Source organism: Danio rerio, chromosome 16, assembly GCF_049306965.1.
Source record: "Danio rerio strain Tuebingen ecotype United States chromosome 16, GRCz12tu, whole genome shotgun sequence".
Taxonomy (NCBI): domain Eukaryota; kingdom Metazoa; phylum Chordata; class Actinopteri; order Cypriniformes; family Danionidae; genus Danio; species Danio rerio.
In genome coordinates, this window is record NC_133191.1 from 4,779,894 (window position 1) to 4,802,959 (window position 23,066).

A 23,066-nucleotide genomic window follows, 5' to 3' on the forward strand; every position below is an offset into this window, starting at 1 on the left:
CAGAAAGGCATCGGGTGTGGCTATCCTATCTGGCCAATCAGAAAAAAAAAACTGGGAACCGGATCCTTTTCTCTCTAGAACCAAACCATTTCCATCTCTCACTTTCACAGACACAGTCTCTCTCACACACACACACACGCACGTACGTACGCACGCATTCTCAACTGAACTGAATGTTTTTTTACTGATAAAGCTTTCTTTTAAAAATCTCTATTGAGATGAGAAGTGTGACGGAGCTGAATGAATCTGCTAAATAAAGCTGATGAGCAGTGAAACAGCTTTTCCTGAGCTCAGTCTGCGTGCATGACAGCTTCCTCACTGAACACTGCATACACTGAAGTGCTTCTATCTGATTGTAGAGATCATATTCACAGAGACCCGTTAAAGAGAATAAATAAGGCCAGCACAGATCTTTTAGACAACAGCATTTTTAATACAAAACCTCAAACAGCTCTCTTTAATATTTTATTTACACATATATTTATCATTCACCTTTCTAAATGTTGTACACAAACTGCAGATCAAAATGTGGAGAAATTAAAACGCCACAGAGCGTGACACTGTAACACAGAAGGAAGACGCAGACACTCGCACATTCAGACACAAACTTAATTATAAAGATCTCAAGACAAATGAACAGTTGATTAAATCAAACCTGCAATAGAAGTTCTGTGATACTCTCTGTACAAGATTAATTCAGCATAAAGACTCCACAATGAAGAGCTGGAGCTTTACACCTGTCTCTTTATCTAGATTAAAACAAAACATCATGATAACAATACTTAGGATAGCAATAAAATGGATATGAAGGACACACACACACACACACACACACACATCCTCCTGGGTATTGCTGGATTTCAATCTCGATTTGGGGATCGGGGAATCAGCTAAAACAGAACAGACGAGCTTCTGTTCAGAGGAAAGAAAACAGGACAAATGCTGGATCTGAACACTTTTACACACAGGACAGGATGCAGAACTGCCACACGTCACAATAAGGGTTCATCAGTGAACGACGCTGGTAAAGCTGAACTGACAATGCACAATACTTTAGGTTTGGGTCGATAGACGATGATGGCCAATAGACAACACGATGCTGAGCCGGCATCGCCGATCCTCCGCGATGGATAAAACAAAGACCATGCAAGACAGGTAGTTGAAAGGCTACAAATAATTAATTCGTTATGAATTAATTAATTATTCATAAATAATTAATTCACCTTCGTCTATGATGAGGATGCCATCGTCCATTACAATGCTTCACATTAGACATCGTACGATGCCAAAAAGGTTGACATCGCCCAACTCTACAATACTTCAACATTTTACCACAGCAAGCCTTTTACTGCCGCAAGACTAATTAATATCAACATTTAAATAAAATAAGCGTAGCTGTGATTTTTTTTTTTACAAATTGTAGGTTATTACATTCTGAAAAAAGAGTGAGAAATCTTGCTTTATATATAAGTTTGTATGTCAAAGGGAAAGCTGAAAAAAAAAAATAAAAAAAAAATATATATATATATATATATATACAAATATATATATATATATATATATATATATATATATATATATACAAATATATATATACAAATATATATATACAAATATATATATATATATATATATATATATATATATATATATATATATACATATATATACATATATACATACATACATATATTTATATATATACATATATTTATATATATATACATACAGTTGAAGTCAGAATTATTAGCCCCCCTGAATTATTAGCGCCCCTGTTTATTTTTTCCCCAATTTCTGTTTAATGGAAGGAAGATTGTTTAAGCACATTTCTAAGCAATATAGTTTTAAAAACTTATTTTCTAATACCTGATTTATTTTATCTTTGCCATGATGACTGTAGATAATATTTTACTTGATATTTTTCAAGACACTTCTTTACAGCTTAAAGTGACATTTAAAGGCTTAATTAGGTTAATAAGGTGAACTAGGCAGGTTAGGGTAATTAGGCAAGTTATTGTATAATTTTTTTCCCGGTTTGTTCTGTAGATTATCGAAAATAAAATTAGCTTAAAGGGGCTAATAATTTTGTCCTGAAAATAGTTTTTAAAAAATTAATAACTGCTTTTATTCTAGCCAAAATAAAACAAAAAGCCTTTCTCCAGAAGAAAAAAATATTATCAGACATACTGTGAAAATTGTATTGCTCTGTTAAACATCATTTGGGAAATACTTAAAAAAGAAAATCAAAATCAAAAGGGGGCTAATAATTCTGACTTCAACTGTACATACATACATATATATATATATACATATATATATATATATATATATATATATATATATATATATATATATATATATATAAATAACATAATTGAGAGTTATAAATGTTTTTATGGCTTAAAAAAAAAGGGTTTTGTCTTTACACAGCTTTAATTGGTAACATATTATTCCATATATGTATTAATATTATTTTATCTAAAGGTTAATAAAATATCAAGCCTGGTCAATGTATTGTTGTGTCAACATAAATAAGAAATTTAAAAGAATCTAAATAAAATTGGATGATATAAACATACAATTGTAAGATATAAACTCTGACATTAAATGACAAATGTAGAACAGTGGAAACACTGACACAAGCTTAAACATTTGTAAGAGAAATACAAAACAATAGTGAGAATTCCCACAATTTACTTAATGTCAAAAATGCAGGATATAAACAAAAATAAACCCTGATGTAATGAGAAAAACTGAGATTTGCTACATTCAATCTTAGAACTGAAAAAAGGTCATTGTTCTGACTGATGAACGTTCCTGAAGGTTAATAAATGCAGTATTGCTCATTGCTGGATCAGGTTCATCAATGTGTTAAATAAACCTTATCATAAGGTGTTTATCATAAAACCAGTCCAGAAAACTGACGTCGTTTAAAAACATTTCAATTTTTCTGGATGAAATTACACGGAACCACATTATTTCTAGAAACATCAGATGATATTAAGAATAAATGTTTACAGACATCCGTATCAAATATGAAATTGTCCTGTTTTGCAGTTCCACATCCTGCTGAGCTGATTCAATTCCAACTCGAATTCACTCCAAAATTCCAACTTGAATTAAAATTTAAACTCAAACTTAAATTCAAACTTCCATTCCAACTTAAACTTATTAAAATTCTAATTTAAATTCAAATTCAAACTTGAACTCAAACTTAAACTTAAATTCAAACTCAAATTCAATTGTGAATTCAAATTCAAACTTGAATTTAAATTTAAACTCAAACTCAAATTCAAACTTGAATTCAAGTTTAAACTCAAATTCAAACATTAATTTAAATCCAAACTCGAATTTAGATTCCAACTCAAATTCAAAATCAATCTTGAATTTAAATTTAATATCAAATTCAAACTCAAACTTAAAATCAAATTCAAACTTGAATTCAAACTTTAATTAATATTCAAACTCAAACTTAAATTCAAACTCAAATTCCAACTTAAATTCAAATTCTAATTTAAATTGAAATGTAATATAAACTTCAATTTTAAACTTGAATTCAAACTTAAATTCAAACTGAAATTTAAACTCAAATTCCAACTGAAATTTAAACTCAATTTCAAACTTGAATTCAAATTCTAATTTAGATTCAAACTCAAATATAAGCTCAAAATTAGACTCAAACTCAAGTTCAAGCTTAAATTCTTTCAGTTGAAACCGAGAGTGATCAGCTGAGAATGAGTCTCTTCTTTAGCTCTGAACAGAAGCTCTTAAAAAGCAGACATAAAATCAGATAAGCCATGGCTGCTGCTTTACACACACACACACACACACACACACACACACATGCACACACACACACACACACACACACACACACACACACACACACACACACACACACACACACACACACCTGATCTGGACGAGTTCATCTGTCATTTCATCATATGGATCAACCCGACACATGGCTTCAGGAAAGAGGCAGTGCAATACGTTCACAATCACAGTCAGAGACAGACAGACCCACTGCCTGAGTGTGCGTGTGTGTGTGTGTGTGTGTGTGTATGCGTGCAAGTCTGCATGAATGTGTATGCAAAAGTGTGTTTTTCTGTGTGAGTGCATGTGTATGTGTTTCCAGTCTGTGTGAATGTATATCTAGAAATGAGTGTAAGTGCGTTTGTGTGCGTTTGTATGCAACAGTGTGTGTAAGAGTACGTGTGCGTGTGTGAGTGCATGTGTATGCTTGAGTGTGAAAGCATGCGTTTGTGTGTATGCATGAGTGTGTGTCTGTTTAAGTCTGTGCTAGTGTGAGTATGCATAAGTGTGTGAGCATGCTTGCCTTCGTGTGTATGCGTGTGTGAGAGTGTTTGTGTGTGAAAAAGTATATCATAGATGTCTGAGTGCATAAGTGTGTAAGCACGTGTTTGTATGTATGTATGATTGCATAAGTGTGTGTGAGAAAGAAAGTTTGTGCATTGGTGTGTGTGTGTGTGTATGCATTAGAGAGAGTCTGTGCCTCTGTTTGAGTGTGTGTGCATGCATGTGTGTGTGTGTTTGCGAGAGAGTCTGCAGCCGTTTAAGTTTGTGCATGTGCACTTATACGCATATGTGTTTGTGTGAGTTTGTGTTTGCGTGTGTCTGTTGTTTTTGTGTGTCGTTTGAATGCATAAGTGTGGATGTGTGTGTGTGTGTGTGTGAGTGCATGTGTAAGCGAGTGTGTGATGGGTGTGTGTTTGAGTCTGTGCTAGTGTGCGAGTGAGCATGCTTGCATTTGTGTGCATGCTTAAGTGTGTGTGTGTGTGTGTGTGTGAGAGAGTGTATTTGTATATGAGAGTGTATCAAAGATGTGCGAGTGCATGTGTATGAGTGTGTGCGTTTGTGTATGTATGCATAATTGTGTGTTAAGTCTGTGCATCTGTGTGAGTGTATGTGCACTTATGTGAGTATGCATAAGTGTGTGAGCATGCTTGCCTTCGTGTGTATGCGTCTGTGAGAGAGTGTATGTTTGTGAAAATGTATATCATAGATGTCTGAGTGCATGAGTGTGTAAGCACGTGTTTGTATGTATGTATGATTGCATAAGTGTGTGTGAGAAAGAAAGTTTGTGCATTGGTGTGTGTGTGTGCGCGCTCATACTTAAGTGTGTATGCATTAGAGAAAGTCTGTGCCTCTGTTTAAGTGTGTGTGCATGCATGTGTGTGTGTATTTGCGAGAGAGTCTGCAGCCGTTTAAGTTAGTGCATGTGCACTTATGTGCATATGCGAGTGTGTTTGCGTGTGTCTGTTGTTTTTGTGTGCCGTTTGAATGCATTAGTGCGGATGTGTGTGTGTGTGTGTGAGTGCATGTGTAAGCGAGTGTGTGATGAGTGTGTGTTTGAGTCTGTGCTAGTGTGCGAGTGAGCATGCTTGCATTTGTGTGCATGCTTAAGTGTGTGTGTGTGTATGTGTGTGTGTGTGTGTGTGTGTGTGTGTGTGTGTATTTGTATATGAGAAAGTGTATCAAAGATGTGCGAGTGCATGTGTATGAGTGTGTGCGTTTGTGTATGTATGCATAATTGTGTGTTAAGTCTGTGCATCTGTGTGAGTGTGTGTGCACTTATGTGAGTATGCATAAGTGTGTGAGCATGCTTGCCTTCGTGTGTATGCGTCTGTGAGAGAGTGTATGTGTGTGAAAAAGTATATCATAGATGTCTGAGTGCATGAGTGTGTAAGCATGTGTTTGTATGTATGTATGATTGCATAAGTGTGTGTGAAAAAGAAAGTTTGTGCATTGGTGTGTGTGTGTGCGCGCTCATACTTAAGTGTGTATGCATTAGAGAAAGTCTGTGCCTCTGTTTGAGTGTGTGTGCATGCATGTGTGTGTGTGTATTTGCGAGAGAGTCTGCAGCCGTTTAAGTTAGTGCATGTGCACTTATGTGCATATGTGAGTGTGTTTGCGTGTGTCTGTTGTTTTTGTGTGCCGTTTGAATGCATTAGTGCGGATGTGTGTGTGTGTGTGTGTGAGTGCATGTGTAAGCGAGTGTGTGATGAGTGTGTGTTTGAGTCTGTGCTAGTGTGCGAGTGAGCATGCTTGCATTTGTGTGCATGCTTAAGTGTGTGTGTGTGTGTGTGTGTGTGTGTGTGTGTGTGTGTGTGTGTGTGTGTATTTGTATATGAGAAAGTGTATCACAGATGTGCGAGTGCATGTGTATGAGTGTGTGCGTTTGTGTATGTATGCATAATTGTGTGTTAAGTCTGTTCATCTGTGTGAGTGTGTGTGCACTTATGTGAGTATGCATAAGTGTGTGAGCATGCTTGCCTTCGTGTGTATGCGTCTGTGAGAGAGTGTATGTGTGTGAAAAAGTATATCATAGATGTCTGAGTGCATGAGTGTGTAAGCATGTGTTTGTATGTATGTATGATTGCATAAGTGTGTGTGAAAAAGAAAGTTTGTGCATTGGTGTGTGCGTGCGCGCTCATACTTAAGTGTGTATGCATTAGAGAGAGTCTGTGCCTCTGTGAGTGTGTGTGCATGCATGTGTGTGTGTATTTGCGAGAGAGTCTGCAGCCGTTTAAGTTAGTGCATGTGCACTTATGTGCATATGTGAGTGTGTTTGCGTGTGTCTGTTGTTTTTGTGTGCCGTTTGAATGCATTAGTGCGGATGTGTGTGTGTGTGTGTGAGTGCATGTGTAAGCGAGTGTGTGATGAGTGTGTGTTTGAGTCTGTGCTAGTGTGCGAGTGAGCATGCTTGCATTTGTGTGCATGCTTAAGTGTGTGTGTGTGTGTGTGTGAGAGAGTGTATTTGTATATGAGTGTGTATCAAAGATGTGCGAGTGCATGTGTATAAGTGTGTGCGTTTGTGTATGTATGCATAATTGTGTGTTAAGTCTGTGCATCTGTGTGAGTGTGTGTGCACTTATGTGTGTATGCATGAGTGTGTGCGCGTGGCAGACACAGTGTGAGACCGCTTGTGCTGGAAGTGTGCAATTGTGCGTGATTTGAAAGTCAACAAGTTTCACCAACACTTCCATGTCTGTGTGTGTGTGTGTGTGTGTGTGTGTGTGTGTGTGTGTGTGTCTGCTCTGCTGTTTTCTGTTCTCCGTCTCACATTATTATGGCTTACAGCTTCATCCTCGCGCAGCATTCGTCTCTCGGCTGCATTCTGCCGTCCATTTGGTTAAAAGCGTAAGAAAGAGTGAGTGAAGGCGAAGCAGCAGACGGAGGAAAGGCATCACTCAGGAAACGGAGGAAACATGGGCATCTCTGAGAAATCCCCATTACTGAAGCTGCCGCTCTGATCCAACATGGAGAGCACATCCTGAGGAAGACAAACACACACAAGCAGCCTATTAGAGGGATTCTGAAGGATCATGTGACTGGAGTAATGATGTCACAGGGGCACGCTGGCAAAGTGGTTAGCACTGTGGCCTCACAGCAAGAAGGTCACTGATTCGAGTCCCTGCTGGGCCAGTTGGCATTTCTGTGTGTAGTTTGCATGTTCTCCCCGTGTTGGTGTGGGTTTCCTTTGGGTGCTCCTGTTTCCCCCACAGTCCAAACACATGCGCTATAGGGGAATTGAATAAGGTAAATTGGCTGTAATGTATGAGTGTGTGTGTGTGAATGTGAGTGTGTATGGGTGTTTCCCAGAACTGGGTTGCGGCTGGAAGGGCATCTACTGCGTAAAACATATGTCTGAGAATGTCGGATTAGTTCATTCCGCTGTGGCGACACCTAATGAATCAGGGACTAAGCTGAAGGAAAATGAATGAATGCAGTGGTTTAAACACAGTTGTGAGGCAGCAGTGTGTGAATATCTCCAGCCTCTAATGGACAAAGTTAATTAATTGTGTTTATTATAATCACACTTGAGATAAACAGTCTGCAGAAACACTTTGATTGACGTTCTCCCTTTGTACGTGTCATCAGAGGGGGAAAGCCCCGCCCACTAGTGGCCATCTCTCCCTCATTAGCATAAACAGCCCTGAATGAAAAGCAGCCGCCCACCATTACTGTGCATTCACACCAAGAGCTTGATGCAGATGATAAGTAAAAACAGAAAGTGTATTTATATATGAAGATAGATAGGTAAGTAGAATGGACAGAGATAGATTTATCTGTGCAAAAACCACCAATCGGCCTAAAAAGAAAAATGCCTGCACGCTGATTCTGTGCTACCTAGGCGCTGCTTCAGCTCTGCTTGATGGGAAAGAAGTCTCCTCGCATCCATTGCGGTCTGGATTATATCATGTGCGAGCTGTTTTACTGTTTTAAGAAGTATTTTGTCGTCCATTCTTTCTTAAACACACGACAGTCAGTCAAAAACTATTTTTGACTCATTTTCAGTCATTAACGTTCGAGTGCCTTTTAATATCCAAGAGTGTGTTCTAATTCCACTGGTTGTGCTAACTGTACCAAGTGCAATACTGCCATCACATGGCGTTCACTTGTATTGCATCATTAATTTACTATTTCTGAATCAAACCGTTACTCAGAAGCAGCATTTTAAAAACCCTTGCGGGCCAGATGACAGTGTTCAGTGGGCCGCATATGGCCTGAGGGCCGTAGTTTCCCCACCTCTGTCCTAGGGCTTGGTGGCCACCTAAGTGGACAACACATTTTAGCTCTTAAGTGGCTGTTTAAAATACTTTGAATGCTTTATATTTTGTTACAGACATACAGTGTCATCCTGCAACTGTTTTGCAGCATATGACATGTTTTTTAATGTTTTAACACACTTTTTAACGGTCAAAAATGGGCAAAATATTTTGTTTCTGATAGTCAAAACATGTAAAAAAAAAAAAAATGTATATGTTGTATATGCATTAAACCAGTCAGGAAAAAGGGATTTATGTAAATTCGGACCACTAGTGCACATATATGGACATCATTTTTCTCTAAAAGCACATCATATCAAAATATGACACTTAGTTTTATTCTAATTAGGTTCCAATAAGCCCAAATAGGAAAGAGCATTTAAAAATGCATGTAAAAAAGTTAAGTAAAAAAAACACAGATTTTAAACACTCCTCTAAAAACTACAAACTCACAAAAAAACTACAGAAGTACAGTAACATGAGGAAATGTAGCTCGTTACTTTCCACCAATGCAAACGATCAGTGTTTTCAATCACAAGTGACTTATTTTAGGTTTTAAATGGTTAAAACACATTAGTAGTAGCAGAACATCCCTTTACAGTTCATCAAATACACCACGGGTGTCTGTGAAAAGTGCAATAATCATATTAAGCATAATCTGACGACGTGCTTCACACAGTACACACACTGTGTGCATAATCAGACATTTTGTGCTGTCCGTATTGTACTTTTGCGCATGCGGGGCAGTTTGGGAACAGGATCTGTTCACACTGCAAATCTGATATTGGCCACATTTATAAGAGCAGTGTGAACAGCCATGCAGAAACATCAGATCTGAGAAAAAACCTGATTTGAGGACTAACGCCCCATTCACACGGGGCTTCAGCGTCAACGCTTGACTGAAGGCGTGTCTGAAGTTGGAGCTGAAACGATCGTCATAGAAGCGTCAGCCAATGAAATTCAGTCAGCAATAGGCCACTGTTTGAGCTGGTGTATTTGCATACAGCGATCTGATTGGCTGACACTGCCGTCGGCGCTTGAAAATTTGAGCTAGTCCCAACTTCTGCAGCGAGGAACGCTTCTGAAGCGGCGCCGACGGATCCACAATGCAGTTCGGCAACGCCTGACGTCACCCATTCAAAGTGAATGGGAAGCGTTGACGCTGACGCCCCGTGTGAATAGGGCGTAAAGCTCGCAGTGTGAATGCAGCTATATTGGATAAGTGGAGCAAAGCCACAGCACACAAAACAACTTGATCCTCCATTCTTATATGAATTTGATAAAAGTCACGCAACATTTTTTACGCTAGCAAGCTTGTTTTTATGCAGGAATGTAACTGATTTGCTGCAATGTCCCCTTTAAATATGAGTTCAATGTAGTGAATTTTGACCCCCTCGCCTCACACACACACACACTATAGGGACATCAGAAATGTATTTTACATCTTGTACAAAGGGGCAAAATAGGTCCCCTTAAAAAATAAAGGAAAAATCGTACTGTTCTGAAACTATGTAACACTAAACCCTAACCCAGCTCAATTTGACTTTGACGATTGCTCCACTCACCGGAAACATGTCCGTCTGGTTGTTTTGCACTTGTGTGTCTGCGGAGGCTTGTGTGTGTGTCTGACTGGGCCACTGCTGCCAGCCTGTGACGCCCTCTGCTGGCCTGGTGCCAAACGCTGCTGCTATCTGACCAACATCACCTGAACAGAAGAAACACCACTGCTTATTTTATATGCTTAGAACATAAAGTAGCATAACATAGCACAAAACATATGAGACAAAACATGTAACACAAACAACACAAAACATAACACAACCTAAAGCTGCACAATATGTACCGTATCCATTAGTGGAGGGGTTGCTGTGACTGTTTATTTGCTGGTAGCTGGATGTGCTTGCCATTGAAGCCGAGGCTCCGCCCATCTGGCCAAAGGAAGAGGAAGTGGAGGGTGCAGAGGCGGAGCTAAAGCCTCCCATGTTAAACGGAGCAGACTGGTTCTTTCCAATTGGACCTGCAACCTGCTGGACAGAGAGGGGATTTACATATGAGCAGGGCCAGACAGAATATGCGGACATTTTTAGCTATATCTATGCAGAATTTTGTAAAAAAGAAAAATCTGCGCATTTATGCAGAATGATTTTGGGAGTATGGTAATTAAAAACTTAATTTATGAAAAAAAAAAAATGTATATATATGTTTTACATAAAAATATACACGTGTGATATAATATATACTAAAAGACAGAAAATATTACTTTACTAACTGTATTGTTAATAAATCATGAACATTTTCATATTAGTCAATAATATATTAATGCAGTTAATAAACAAATTGAATAAATATGAATTTACAATGACTCAATGATCTAATCACAGTAGGGCTATTGGAAAAAAATTTCTGCGATATATATTTCGATATCACCAGCTTTTTTAAAACATTTGAATAGGTCTATTTGACATTTTTAGGGGAGTCTAACAGTATTCAAAATAATAACAACCCGGCAAAACATGCTTTTAAAGATGGTGCAGAATGTAAGTTTGACACCCAGTGGTTGAACTAGGTATTGCATGCCTGGTTCAAAACACATGCAAGCGCAGGTTGCCTGATTGACAACACCAACAGGAGTGTGCCTGACTATCGACCCTAAAGGCTGATTTAAGGCTGATTTTAATCGTGTTCTAAATAAAAGCAGCGGCACACGATAGAAGGAATATTTCACAACCAACATCGGAAATGTATATTTTAGAAACGCCTTCTATTTCTTGCAGCTGAACAACAGAAAACTACACCTCATGCACACCTCACGTGCTTTATTCAGACGAAATGCTAATAATGTGACTTTGAATGCCATTTGACATGACATGTATTGCCATACTACTGAAAGCAGCAGCAGATAGTTCACCTCAGATCATGAAAACAAAATAAACCGTTTAAGATTGAACTTTAGAACTGTGAAATAATGCAAACTAACACAAATCAGTTATTCAGCATGTACATTTAATAATGTTAAAGTAGTTCAATATGTAATAATTAGATTATAAACCTTACCATTTTGCTGAAGTGCAGTGAGTGCACTATTCTGTGCTTCTGAATGGCTGTATTTACTTTTCTGTGGTGTTTCGTCTGGTGCAAACAGCCAAAATGCTTATCACTAAATATCTCGTCATGTAGCTTGTTGTTAGGACACGGGGTTACAATGTAACCTGCTCACCTAATGTTTACGCTCATAATATTTATATTATTTGCTAATTAATAACCTCACATGTGGAACTCTGAATCTGCGTCTCATTTCAGAGGCTGTTAGTGTCCACCACAGGTTGCATTTCCTTTATTTGTTTTTTAAATTACATTATTGTCCTTACATCACTGGCAGATAATTAAATTTTTTTTTGGGGGGGGGGGGGGGGGGGGGGGTGAGATTCACTTAATTTTGGCAATTTTTTGTTTGTCTAGAAAATGCTTTCTGTTGCATTTAGTGGAGACAGACAAATTGCATGTTGCTAGAATTGTGCGTGTTGTTAGGACATGGTGTAATCAATCCTGCTTACCCTCGTGAAGCTAATACAGATGTAAATGAAACTGCAATTCATCGAAATTCCAGGAGTCTTGGCTCCATAGTAGAGCACATTTCTATTGATTCCAATGATAAAATGGCCAGTTTTACGTAAGAAAAAAAAAAGCAGTTTACAGCCTGCTACAAAAAAACGATTTTGGTAGATATAGGTAATATTACCCTTTATGACAACCGTGGATTATAACTCATCTTTTTCTTTTATATTAAGTCTGCATAATTAAGGGCGTGGCTACCTGAGTGACAGCTAGGTCTGACTGGTTGCCGTCACCTGAGCTGATTCCGGCTGATTAGCTGCTGAACTCGGCATATAAATCGTGTTTTTGTTTTGTTTTACGTGGCTTTACAAGGTCAGTTGCCTTTTGGAATAATTTCCTACAATTATCAAATGATATGGCATGCTGTGTGCACTTTGTCCTCACAAACCATTCAAGTCCCGTCATTTCCCAGCTGAGTGCAATTCTTATATACTTTTATCTATAAATGTATTTGTTTTCTTTAAGATAATTTATAATAATAAATAATTTTCTTTAGACCTGTAATATACTCCAGAATCTGACAGATTGATTAGCTGTAGGCTATAAAACAGCCATCTGAAGCGTTGTTGTACAGTGTTATGCCTGGATTTCATCAATAGTCGTTACTAACACAGACTATATTTGAAGTGTTTGGAAGTAATTAGCATTTTTCTCCTGTAGAAAAACATCATAAGGACAATGCTAAGTGGCTCAATGTATTACAGTAGTGTTTTTAAAAGACAAAACACTTTATTGATATAGTATACGACCATGCACACGTGGTCAGAACACAAGTGAGTCACAGATAATGAAGTAGAAAGCGTTTCTCCCAAAGAAAAGCTCATCTAAGCAAATGCTAGCAGCCATCTGTAGCTCCGTCTCTTTACCCTTTTTTGGTTACCCCAGGTCGGTACGATGATGCACGAACATAATGGCGATGGTTGTCCACGTCTACTTGTAGCCTCATATGCGCTTATCAGCCTATGGGTGACGTCACGGATACTACGTCCATATTTTTTATAGTCTATAGGTGTAATGCGCTTCACATGTGTACCTGTGTGCTGAAGGGTTGCCTTGTGGTATTCCAGAGTCCAGGGGGTGCTGTGGGTCCCGATGGGGCCTGAATGGGGCTGTTGTTGGAGCCGGAGACCCCAGACGGAGTGCTCTGCCGGGACATCTGTGCCAACATCTGACCCGCTGAATGAGCCACGGGCACCATCTGCTGCGGCAGAACAGGGGACCTAACACAGACCACACACACATATACACACCCGTGAGGAAACGCACACATTTGCATACACACACACACAATACTAGTGGTGTAACAGATCACAAATCTCACTGTTCAGATCACATTATGGATTTTGTCATGGATCGGACCATTTTTCGCATCAGCCGAACAGAAGAGGAGACAAATGTAATTTGCTTTCCGTATATTACAGAAACAGACACTTTTGGATTTAACAAACAGAACGGAGAAGTTGTAATTTTATTCAAAATAAAATGGAGAAATAATCAGCTGAATAAAAATAAACTGTAAAATATTCAGAACTGTGAAGTGGTTTTATCTACACTAAACACTGTTATCCTAGTACTTCTGTATTATTTGACTGTAACTTCACAACTAACTCAAAAGACTAAAGACTCTAAAGTCTAGAGACTAGAGTCTCTTTCTACAAGTAAAAAAATGTATTAATTCGCGGGTCATGTGTGTTCCGAACCGCGGGTTGTGATCCGTACGAATCACGGATCAACGGTAATTCCGTTACACTAAACCAATCAGAACCCTCATCTTTCATTCACTTTAAGAGTCAGTTGCGTCGCGCCATGGTCAGGGCCGGAGCAAGCTAAACTGCCGCTGTAGGCATAGGACGGTCACACTGCCCTCACCCCTAAAGTGAAAGCTAAGTGAAGGGGGGGGGGGGTGGGGCTGGGGGAGCTGTCGTGGACGCTGCCTTCTCTATTTTGCCACCCTAGACGCGGATATAACTGAGGGCGCAGGTGGTGAGGGTAGTGTCGTGGACGCTGCCTTCTCTATTCTGCCGCCCTAGACGCGGATATAACTGAGGGCGCAGGTGGTGAGGGTAGTGTCGTGGACGCTGCCTTCTCTATTCTGCCGCCCTAGACGCGGATATAACTGAGGGCGCAGGTGGTGAGGGTAGTGTCGCGGACGCCGCCCTCTTTATTCTGCCGCCCTAGACTTGGATATAACTGAGGGCGCGGGCGGTGAGGGTAGTGTCGCGGATGCCTCTCTTTGTATTTTGCGGTCCTAGACTTGGATATAACTGAGGGCGCAGGTGGTGAGGGTAGTGTCGCGGATGCCTCTCTTTCTATTCTGCGGTCCTAGACTTGGATATAACTGAGGGCGCAGGCGGTGAGGGTAGTGTCGCGGACGCCGCCCTCTTTATTCTGCCGCCCCAGACTTGGATATAACTGAGGGCGCAGGTGGTGAGGGTAGTGTCGCGGATGCCGCTCTCTTTATTCTGCGGTCCTAGACTGCCCTAGACGCGAATGTAACTGAGGGCGCGAGAGGTGAGGGTAGTGTCATGGATGCCGCCGTCTCTATTCTGCTGCCCTAGGCGGCCGCCTAGGTCGCCTCTATGGACGCTCCGGCCCTGGCCATGGTGCATTTGCGATTTACATGGCAGACTTGGGAGGAAACACTGAACGTTTCACTAGCGAGAAAACAGTTAAACAGTGCATCTGCAGCGCGAGAATAAAGAACGAGTAAGGAAACGGTAGAAACTCACTGAAGATATCCTTTAGCCCACATATTTGATTTTTTCTTTGTTAAGCACAAAGATTTGTTTCAAAATTATATCTGAATTCAGTTCTAATTTCCAGCAAAGGAATAAATGAACAATAATAACGAAGTGTGCTCAAAAACTGAGTAATATCCTAACACACATCCTGTTCTTATGCCCCATATGGTGATGCAGACGTCTCCAAAACCACACAGGTGGACACATCTAAACTTGTTTTCATTAAAACAAATATAAATCTGCATTTAATAAATAATACTACTAATAGTAATAACATTATACTAATGCAGATTGTCATGAATAAACTGAAAACGCCTCCGGAGATAAGACATGGAGGCAGTGTTTTTTATATTCATGTAAAAAAAAATAGTAATTTTTCTAACATTTTAATCTTTTAACTGTTTTCATCTGTAAAGGTATTTGTGTATTGCTGTACATCCTGTGTGTATTAAGCAACCTGTAAGTGTTTGGACCCGCATAGGTGCATAAAGAACTCTCTCTGCACTGGACTTTAGAGCAGCTTTTAGTCGGTCAATAGTGTGGTCTATTCAGTTCCACAATATAGCAATGCGCCTTAACACACCTCCTTTATAGACCAGCACACCCATGAGTCCACAAAGTGGAGCAAATAGATTTGCTATTTGAACAATGTAGCACAAAACATGTAAATTACTGTTGCGCTGGTCTGAAAATAGCAAGAAATCACACCAAACACGTCTTGCACTGGATGTATGTGTGTGTGTTTGTGTGAGGTGTGTTTGCAGGTTTGAGTGAGTGAGTGAGTGAGTGAGTGAGAGAGAGTGAGTAAGTGACAGAGTGAGTGTATGAGTGAGTGAGTGAGAGAATGAGAGCGAGCATGTGAAAGAGTTTGTACATGTGTGTGTGTGTGTGTGTGAGAGACAGGTGTGTGTCCAGTGCATGTCGGTGTGAAAGTCTGTGCCTGTAAATCTGTGTGTATGTGTTTGTGAGTGTTTGCATAGCAGTGTGCATCAATGTGTGTTTGTACGTGTGAGCCTGTGTAAAAGTGTGTGTCTGAGTTCGTGCGGTGCATCTCAGTGTGTCCGTTTGAGAGTCTGTGTGTGTGAGAGAGAGCGAGAGAGAATGTGTGTGTGTGTGTGTGTGTACCTGAAAGTTTCAGTGGGTCGTGCAGGGCTAGGGAAAGCTGCTGCTGGTGGGTAAACCTGCTGCCCACTGGATACACTGGAGGAAACAGCCTTAGAGCCTGACACACACAGACACACAACCACATCATCATCATCACAAATGGTTTTAATAGTAGATCTGTGAAAACTGATTTTTTTTTTTGTTGTTGTACATATATCTCAGCTCTACTTAATGAGGGTTGTCTTTAGTGAGAGTGTGTGTATGTGTGAGAGAGGAGTCTTACTGTGATCAGCACTGACTACACCACAGGTCTGCACTGAAACCTGAAAGACACACAAATGGACAAAGACACTCATGGTGTGGTAAACTATTAGAACAGAGCTTATTCACATATAATCAGAACAAACTTTTTTAAAAACTCCATTTGCTTGTTGAAATTTTGACTTATTATTTCTGAAAACAAGAAAAATTAAAACATTTTTCTGCTCATCTACATCAGGGCTTCTCAAAGTCCGACCTCGGGTCCAGATCCGGACTGCGAGGGTATTCAATCCGGATCTGACTCCATTTCGTATTGCAAGACCATTCGAAAAGAGTTCAAATACAGAATTTCCTTCATTGTTAAATGCGTAAACCTTGTAAACCAACTGTTTATTTGTTTGTATTTTAGTGAAATCAAAATGTGAACGACCTATTTCACAAAGAGGTCTATGATCTATGACAAAAGAAATCCGTCAACACACAAGCAACTACTTCTGCTATTCGGTCAAGCAGAACAACAGAGCCTCATTTGAGTTTGACGGCATGCGCTCACACACACATACACACACATTTGTTTTGCCATAGGTCTGTTCTAGAGACAATTTGCTAAAGCTTTACTGGGTGACTTCTATTTTATGTCTGTTTTAGAGACATCCCAGGTAAAAAAAAAAAAAAAAAAGTTTGCACTTTATTTAAGTATACTTAGTACACTCTTCAGTAATGTACTAAAAGTGCTGTATTTTCGCACACTAATTTTGTACTTAATGTACTAAAAGATAGTATTAAGTATATGTTAAGATAAACTTAATACCATCTAAGTGCACTTGACTGTGCTATTTTGAGATGTTTGAGGAAATGTGCTTTTAACATACTACATCTTTATTTTAAAAAATATATTGAGTTACAACGAGAAATACACTTGAACCCAACTTTTAAACATTTAAATATATTTATGACTTATTTAAAGTATAATAGTAATATATTTAAAGAATATACAAATTGTAAAAAAAAAAGTGCGCCAAATACTATATTTAAAGTATTTTGGGAAAATGTACTTCTACTACAATACATTACTAATATATTTTTAATAAAGTCAATTTAATGTAAACTTAAAATGATCACACTCAACATCAATTTAAGTGTTAGTGATAATAATGCATTCATATTAAGTGTACTTAAGTACAACTTTTGGGAAAATGTACTTCTACTACAATACATTACTAATAGATTTTTTATATATTAACTTATTTTAAACTTAGGATTAGTATGTAAACAGTGTACTAAAAATCAACTAATGTTAAAAGCATTTAAAGCACACTTTTGAAAAAAAAAATTTGGATGTTTTTTCTGTAGTGTACTTTATTGTAGTACACTAAAAATTTATTTAAGTATTACTGGTATTTAGTATACTTTTGTCAAATGTACTAAAGTCCTACTGAAGTATAAACATAATTTTAATTAGTATATTTATAGTGTAAAACCATCAAACTTTTATTTAACACAAAAAAATAACAATGTACTAAAAATGTATTTGCGGGTATTTAAGTGTATTTTAAATGCATTTAATCATATTTTTTTAGTTTGTCTTTTGAAATATGTTTCAGATTCACACTGTAAACACAGATTCAGTCTGTCTGTGACAAAATCCTGATTAAAATCGAAATCGCAATATTGTTCAAGAAAATCGTGACAGGTTTCTTTCGCCCATATCGCACAGCCCAAGTATGCAGTGAGCATGTGTAATGTCAGGTGTGTTTACCTGAGGAAGAGCGACCTGGCTGTTTTCATAGGGTGTTTCCTGGCTCATTCCTCCTCCATCCAACTCCACCTGCTGCTGCTGCAACTGCCTGAAGAGCAGAAAACAGCAGAGGAATCTCAACGTTAGCCAATGAAAAAGCTCCAAGTCCCACCACCGACAGCATCACACCACACCCTCAGCTGACCCCAGAGCAGAGCATGCTGGGTAATCCACCACCGACAGCAGACAGATGGAGCGGATGAAGGTGTCCGCTTCTCTCACCTGACCGTGACGCAGCCTGGGCTGGGGGTGGAGGGGCAGTTTGGGCTCTGGCCCAGTGAAGGGGATGACAGAGGGGACACGGAGCCCTCGCTCGACCCTCTACTGCCATGCAGACCGCAGGAGAGAGAGCAGGTTAAACTGAGCTCAATTAAGACACTCAGTCACTCACACACACACACACACACACACACATACACAGTACACATGCATAAACTGAGCTGAATTAACTCGCTCAGTCACACACAAAATAAGTCATGCTCACACACAGACACTTTTACACAGAGACTCTCTCACACACACATATGCGCACACACACAAACTCTGTAATGCACATGAGTCCGTGCACACAAACACAGACAGACAAATTCATAAACACTAATTTATTTATACACACTCACACGCACAGAAAGACACACACAAACACACTTTTACAGAGACTCTCTTACGCACACACACATTTGCGCACAGTCACACACACAAACACACACCACACACAAAGAGAAATGCGCGCGCACGCTCACACATGCTCACACACACCACACACACACACACACACACACACACACACACACACCACACACAAAGAGAAGTGCGTGCGCACGCTCACACATGCTCACACACACACACACACACACACACACACTTTTACACAAAGACTCTCTCCCTCACACACATATGCGCACACAGACACTAACACACACACAAACACAGATGCACACACACACACTTACACTTTAACACAAAGACTCTCTTTACTCACACACATATATGCACACACACACACACACACACTGACACATGACACAATTATAACGGTTCATGACAATCATGTTTATGACAGATTTATGACAAGTCTTGATGTCTTGGTAATGTCAAGTTGTCCTGATGTAGAAGACCAGTAGTGATGTATTTGTCATGTTGTCATAACAAACGATATCATCTTTGCATTTAAAATGACAAAACTGAGCAAAAAACCCTTAATTTCAGCTGTCATATGCATGCATAACACCTCATTCATGATTATAAAGATGTCTTATAAACACCCCTTTAAATAAAGTGTTACCATTCTAATCGTTCACATGACTGTAATGTGTTTGTGTGTGGTGTTAAACAACAGTGTGTGTGTGTGTGTGTACGTGTTTTTGTGACATATCAGGACACAAACCTGTATGACATATGTGTGTGTGTGTATGTGTGTGTGTGTGTGTGTGTGTGTGTGTACGTCTTTTTGTGACATATCAGGACACAAACCTGTATGACATATGTGTGTGTGTATGTGTGTTTGTGTATGTGTGTGTGTGTGTGTGTACGTCTTTTTGTGACATATCAGGACACAAACCTGTATGACATATGTGTGTGTGTGTGTGTGTGTGTGTGTGTGTGTGTGTGATTTGACTCACTTGACGTTGGTGTTGGTGCAGATGATGTACTCGATCTCCTCAGAGAAAGGGTTCTGGAAGGTGAAGGAGCTCGTCCTCATCCAGACCCACTCGCGGCTTTTAGACTGGAAGCGAAACATCACCGACATCACCTGACCTCGCAGCTTCACCACCTGCACATGGGGTCAGAGGTCACAGAGCAATAAACACCAGCCTATTGATTGTATTCTTCATGTACGAGCGGGCGCAGCCTTTAGAATCTTTTTGGCTCAGGACTTATTTCCCGTTTCCCCTGAGTGGTACGGTACGGGTCAGTACACGTTTATGGCCGTTTCCACTGTAAAAAGATACCAAAAAAGCGAAACATACCGCACCACTTTTTGAGTGCGCTTTGCAAAGGGTCCCAGCACAAGAAAAGGCTATCAAAAGCCATTTTTAAATACACAGCCGAGACATTACACCGTAATAATATATACATATAATAACAAGCCATGGTCAAACCGAGCTTAAATAAACCTTGTTGTTGTCTTGATGAACAGCAACAAATCCAAGAAAAGCAGAATCTACCCTTTGCCTTCTTGTTTACAAGGCCGTCTAAAGCGAAAGTGGTTTCACTTTCTCCAGAGAGCTTGCATGCGCTCACCGCGCATCTATATTTAAAAAATAACAAACTTCTTGAGCTGATAATAATAACGTGCGCATGGTTATTGAAGTGCTTCTGACATCGGATCCTTTCAGAAACCAAAAAACAGGAGCAAATGATTCTTTCTGCAGCCTAAAAGATGAGCAAACTGCCTTGTTAAACTATTGTCATCACCTTTTGGACTATTATGAACCCGCAATTATGGAGTTACTTTCTAACAAGGGGCTACATGTGCTGCTGAAGATGACACACACAGATTAGACTGTGGCCTATATGTTGTGTGTTGTTTTTGAACCCAAATAAGGACTAAATGTCTGTTGTGTGTAGTTTTTCTGTGATTGGTAACACATCAGAGACTGTAAGGGGCTGTATGTGTTCATATATGTTGCATTGATTTATTTCATATAATTGCAGACGTTACAGGCTATTTCGCAGATCATTGATCTGCAGTTATAATCAACTCATGTTCATAGAAAGGTTATGAACATTTATACACAAGCATATATGTGTATAAAGCATCTGTTTTGTGAGAAGTGCTTCTCGTATGAAACGTGAACGCCCTGTACAGCTTTACTGTGACGTTTCCTCGAGTGAGAATGACGTCGACTGAAACTCTTTATGCGTTTTTTATTTTATTTGAAATACTCATATGCTTTACATGTTTGTTTCTATGTCTGTTTATATAATTAATATTTTCATTTACAGCACTTCATTTTTACATCTTGTGTTTAAAAACACTATGAACAGCAGCTACGCTAATTATTTTCTTTATTCTCTATTTCCACCTGGGGATACACATCCCGAGGCCTCTATAGATTATGCAGCGCCATTGATGCGATCTAAGACCTGTGAAGAATTGATGCCAAGGCATCCATAATCCTGGACCAGGCCGTATCCTGAGCAGATGCTGTGGCAGTCATAGAGGAGTGGACAGCATGAGACTGGCTCCTGAAAGACCCCTGTGCCAGACGAGTCTCTATTGATTCTGTAGGCCAGCTAAACACCCACCGGTGACCTACTCACACCTGCAGTTCTCCATGATGGACGTCCAGCGTTCTCCAGCCTCCAGCGCCTAGAGTGTAGCTCTGCGCATGAAGTTTGGCCAGAGAAGGTCATGCCCAACTGAGCCTGGTTTCTCTTAAGGTTTTTTTTTTCACTTTGGTCAATTGGTGAAGCTTGTTCCTCGCCACTGGCTTGCTTGGTCTGGGTCTTGTTGAGTTAACACCGATGGATTTGCTCCTCAGTGTTTAGACTTTCAGCAGTGAAAATAAACCACACTGAACTGATCTTCAACTCTGAACACTGGACTGACGCAGTTTCAATTGAACTTCTATGTTAGGCTGCTTTGACACAATCTACATTGTAAAAGCGCTAGAAAAATAAAGATGAATTGAATTGTTGTTCTGCTGCAACGTCATGGAAAAGAATTTCTAAATTAGAAATTTCCCACATCGCTGGCACAGATGGCCAGGACAAAAACTCATTTTCAATATTTCATCTATATTTCTATAGCGCCTTTGCAATGAAGAGTGTCAAAGGAGCTTAATATAGCAGTTCTAATAAACTGAAACTGTATCAGTCCAGTGTTCAGAGTTCAGTTCAGAGTAGTTTAATATGAGAAAGATGGCTTTTATCACGCTTTGGCACATACAGTACTAGGACACGGTGTAAGACTACACAGTGAAAAGACTAGTTCACGTGTAAACATAACAAAATAAATAGCTAAGAAATGGCTAGATGGAGATAGTGATTGTATTTGGATAGACAGACCTGCTGAAGGCTGTCTCGCAGTAAACCCTGGTCTTCTGGGTGTGCGAAATCCAGTATATTCTTCCCCAGCAGCTCCTGCATCACACAAGAAGAACAGTCACATGCGTTTGATAATGTAAACTCAATGATTAACTACACATAAACACTTAAAATTCAAACAAACTTATTACAGGTTTTGTGCATGTATAAAAAAAACACAGACACGTACAAAATACATCAAGTTAAAAATAATAACTTTTTTATTTTTATTTAAGGCTTACGATCCAAATTCAATTCCTCCTAGGGATGTAACGATTCACGATACTAATCTCACGATTCACAATTTAGTCACGATTTAAAATAAAAATATTTTAAAAGAATTTAAGGTGAAGAGCCCTTTCATTTCTTTCTTAAATGCTGCACATTTTTTGCAAAATAACACATCTGCCATACCTAAATTGCTATTTTAAAAACAAATAAATAAAAATTAATAAATGAATAATACAAATAAATAAAAATAAATGAATAAATAATACAAACTAAAGACTCATTAATATTATCAAAGTAAAACTGTGACTGTGCAGGGATTTAAATCGGGGAAAATCAAATAAAAATTTATTTTCCCTTGGTTTTGAGTGTGGGCCTGAAAAATCTTTATTCGAAGGGGTATTCACTCCCTCCCCTTAGCCCTACGCCTTCAAGCTAAAGAGAATTGGAACACCCCTACCCCTTGGTGTGGGAAAGGGAAAGGGCTAAGAGGTAGAATTGGGATTGGGCCTAAGCCTGAATGCTTTTTTCGTGACCCACCTGAGTCTGGAAGCCCACCGTGGCCGTACAGCGGTGATCCACAAACGTGTAGACACCCTGAGAATTGTGGCGGGAGATGAACTCCACTGGAACGCTGATGTTGTTTATGCTTGTGTCGCTCGGGCAACAGGTGACCTGCAGGTCAAACAAAGGTCACAAGGTCAGAGAGAACGA

General features: G+C 39.3%; 1 protein-coding gene across 19 annotated transcripts in view; it reads right to left on the minus strand.

Moving 5' to 3' along the window:
* Nucleotides 1–412: 412 nt before the first annotated feature.
* Nucleotides 413–23,066, minus strand: part of arnt (aryl hydrocarbon receptor nuclear translocator) — a 40,987-nt gene continuing 18,333 nt past the window's right edge. Inside the window, exons 11-22 of one of the 19 annotated variants that reach the window (XR_012391431.1) lie at nucleotides 22,893–23,027; nucleotides 22,107–22,181; nucleotides 19,715–19,866; nucleotides 18,054–18,141; nucleotides 16,317–16,356; nucleotides 16,055–16,151; nucleotides 13,222–13,408; nucleotides 10,417–10,597; nucleotides 10,139–10,278; nucleotides 7,103–7,297; nucleotides 656–749; nucleotides 413–560 (exon numbers count right to left, since the gene is read on the minus strand). Coding sequence is in view for 6 of the 19 variants with exons in the window: in XM_005157852.6 (XP_005157909.2) it covers nucleotides 7,211–7,297; nucleotides 10,139–10,278; nucleotides 10,417–10,600; nucleotides 13,222–13,408; nucleotides 16,055–16,151; nucleotides 16,317–16,356; nucleotides 18,054–18,141; nucleotides 18,315–18,416; nucleotides 19,715–19,866; nucleotides 22,107–22,181; nucleotides 22,893–23,027 (1,287 nt within the window). In the remaining 13 variants the exon portion in view is untranslated. 19 annotated transcript variants of the gene reach the window in all.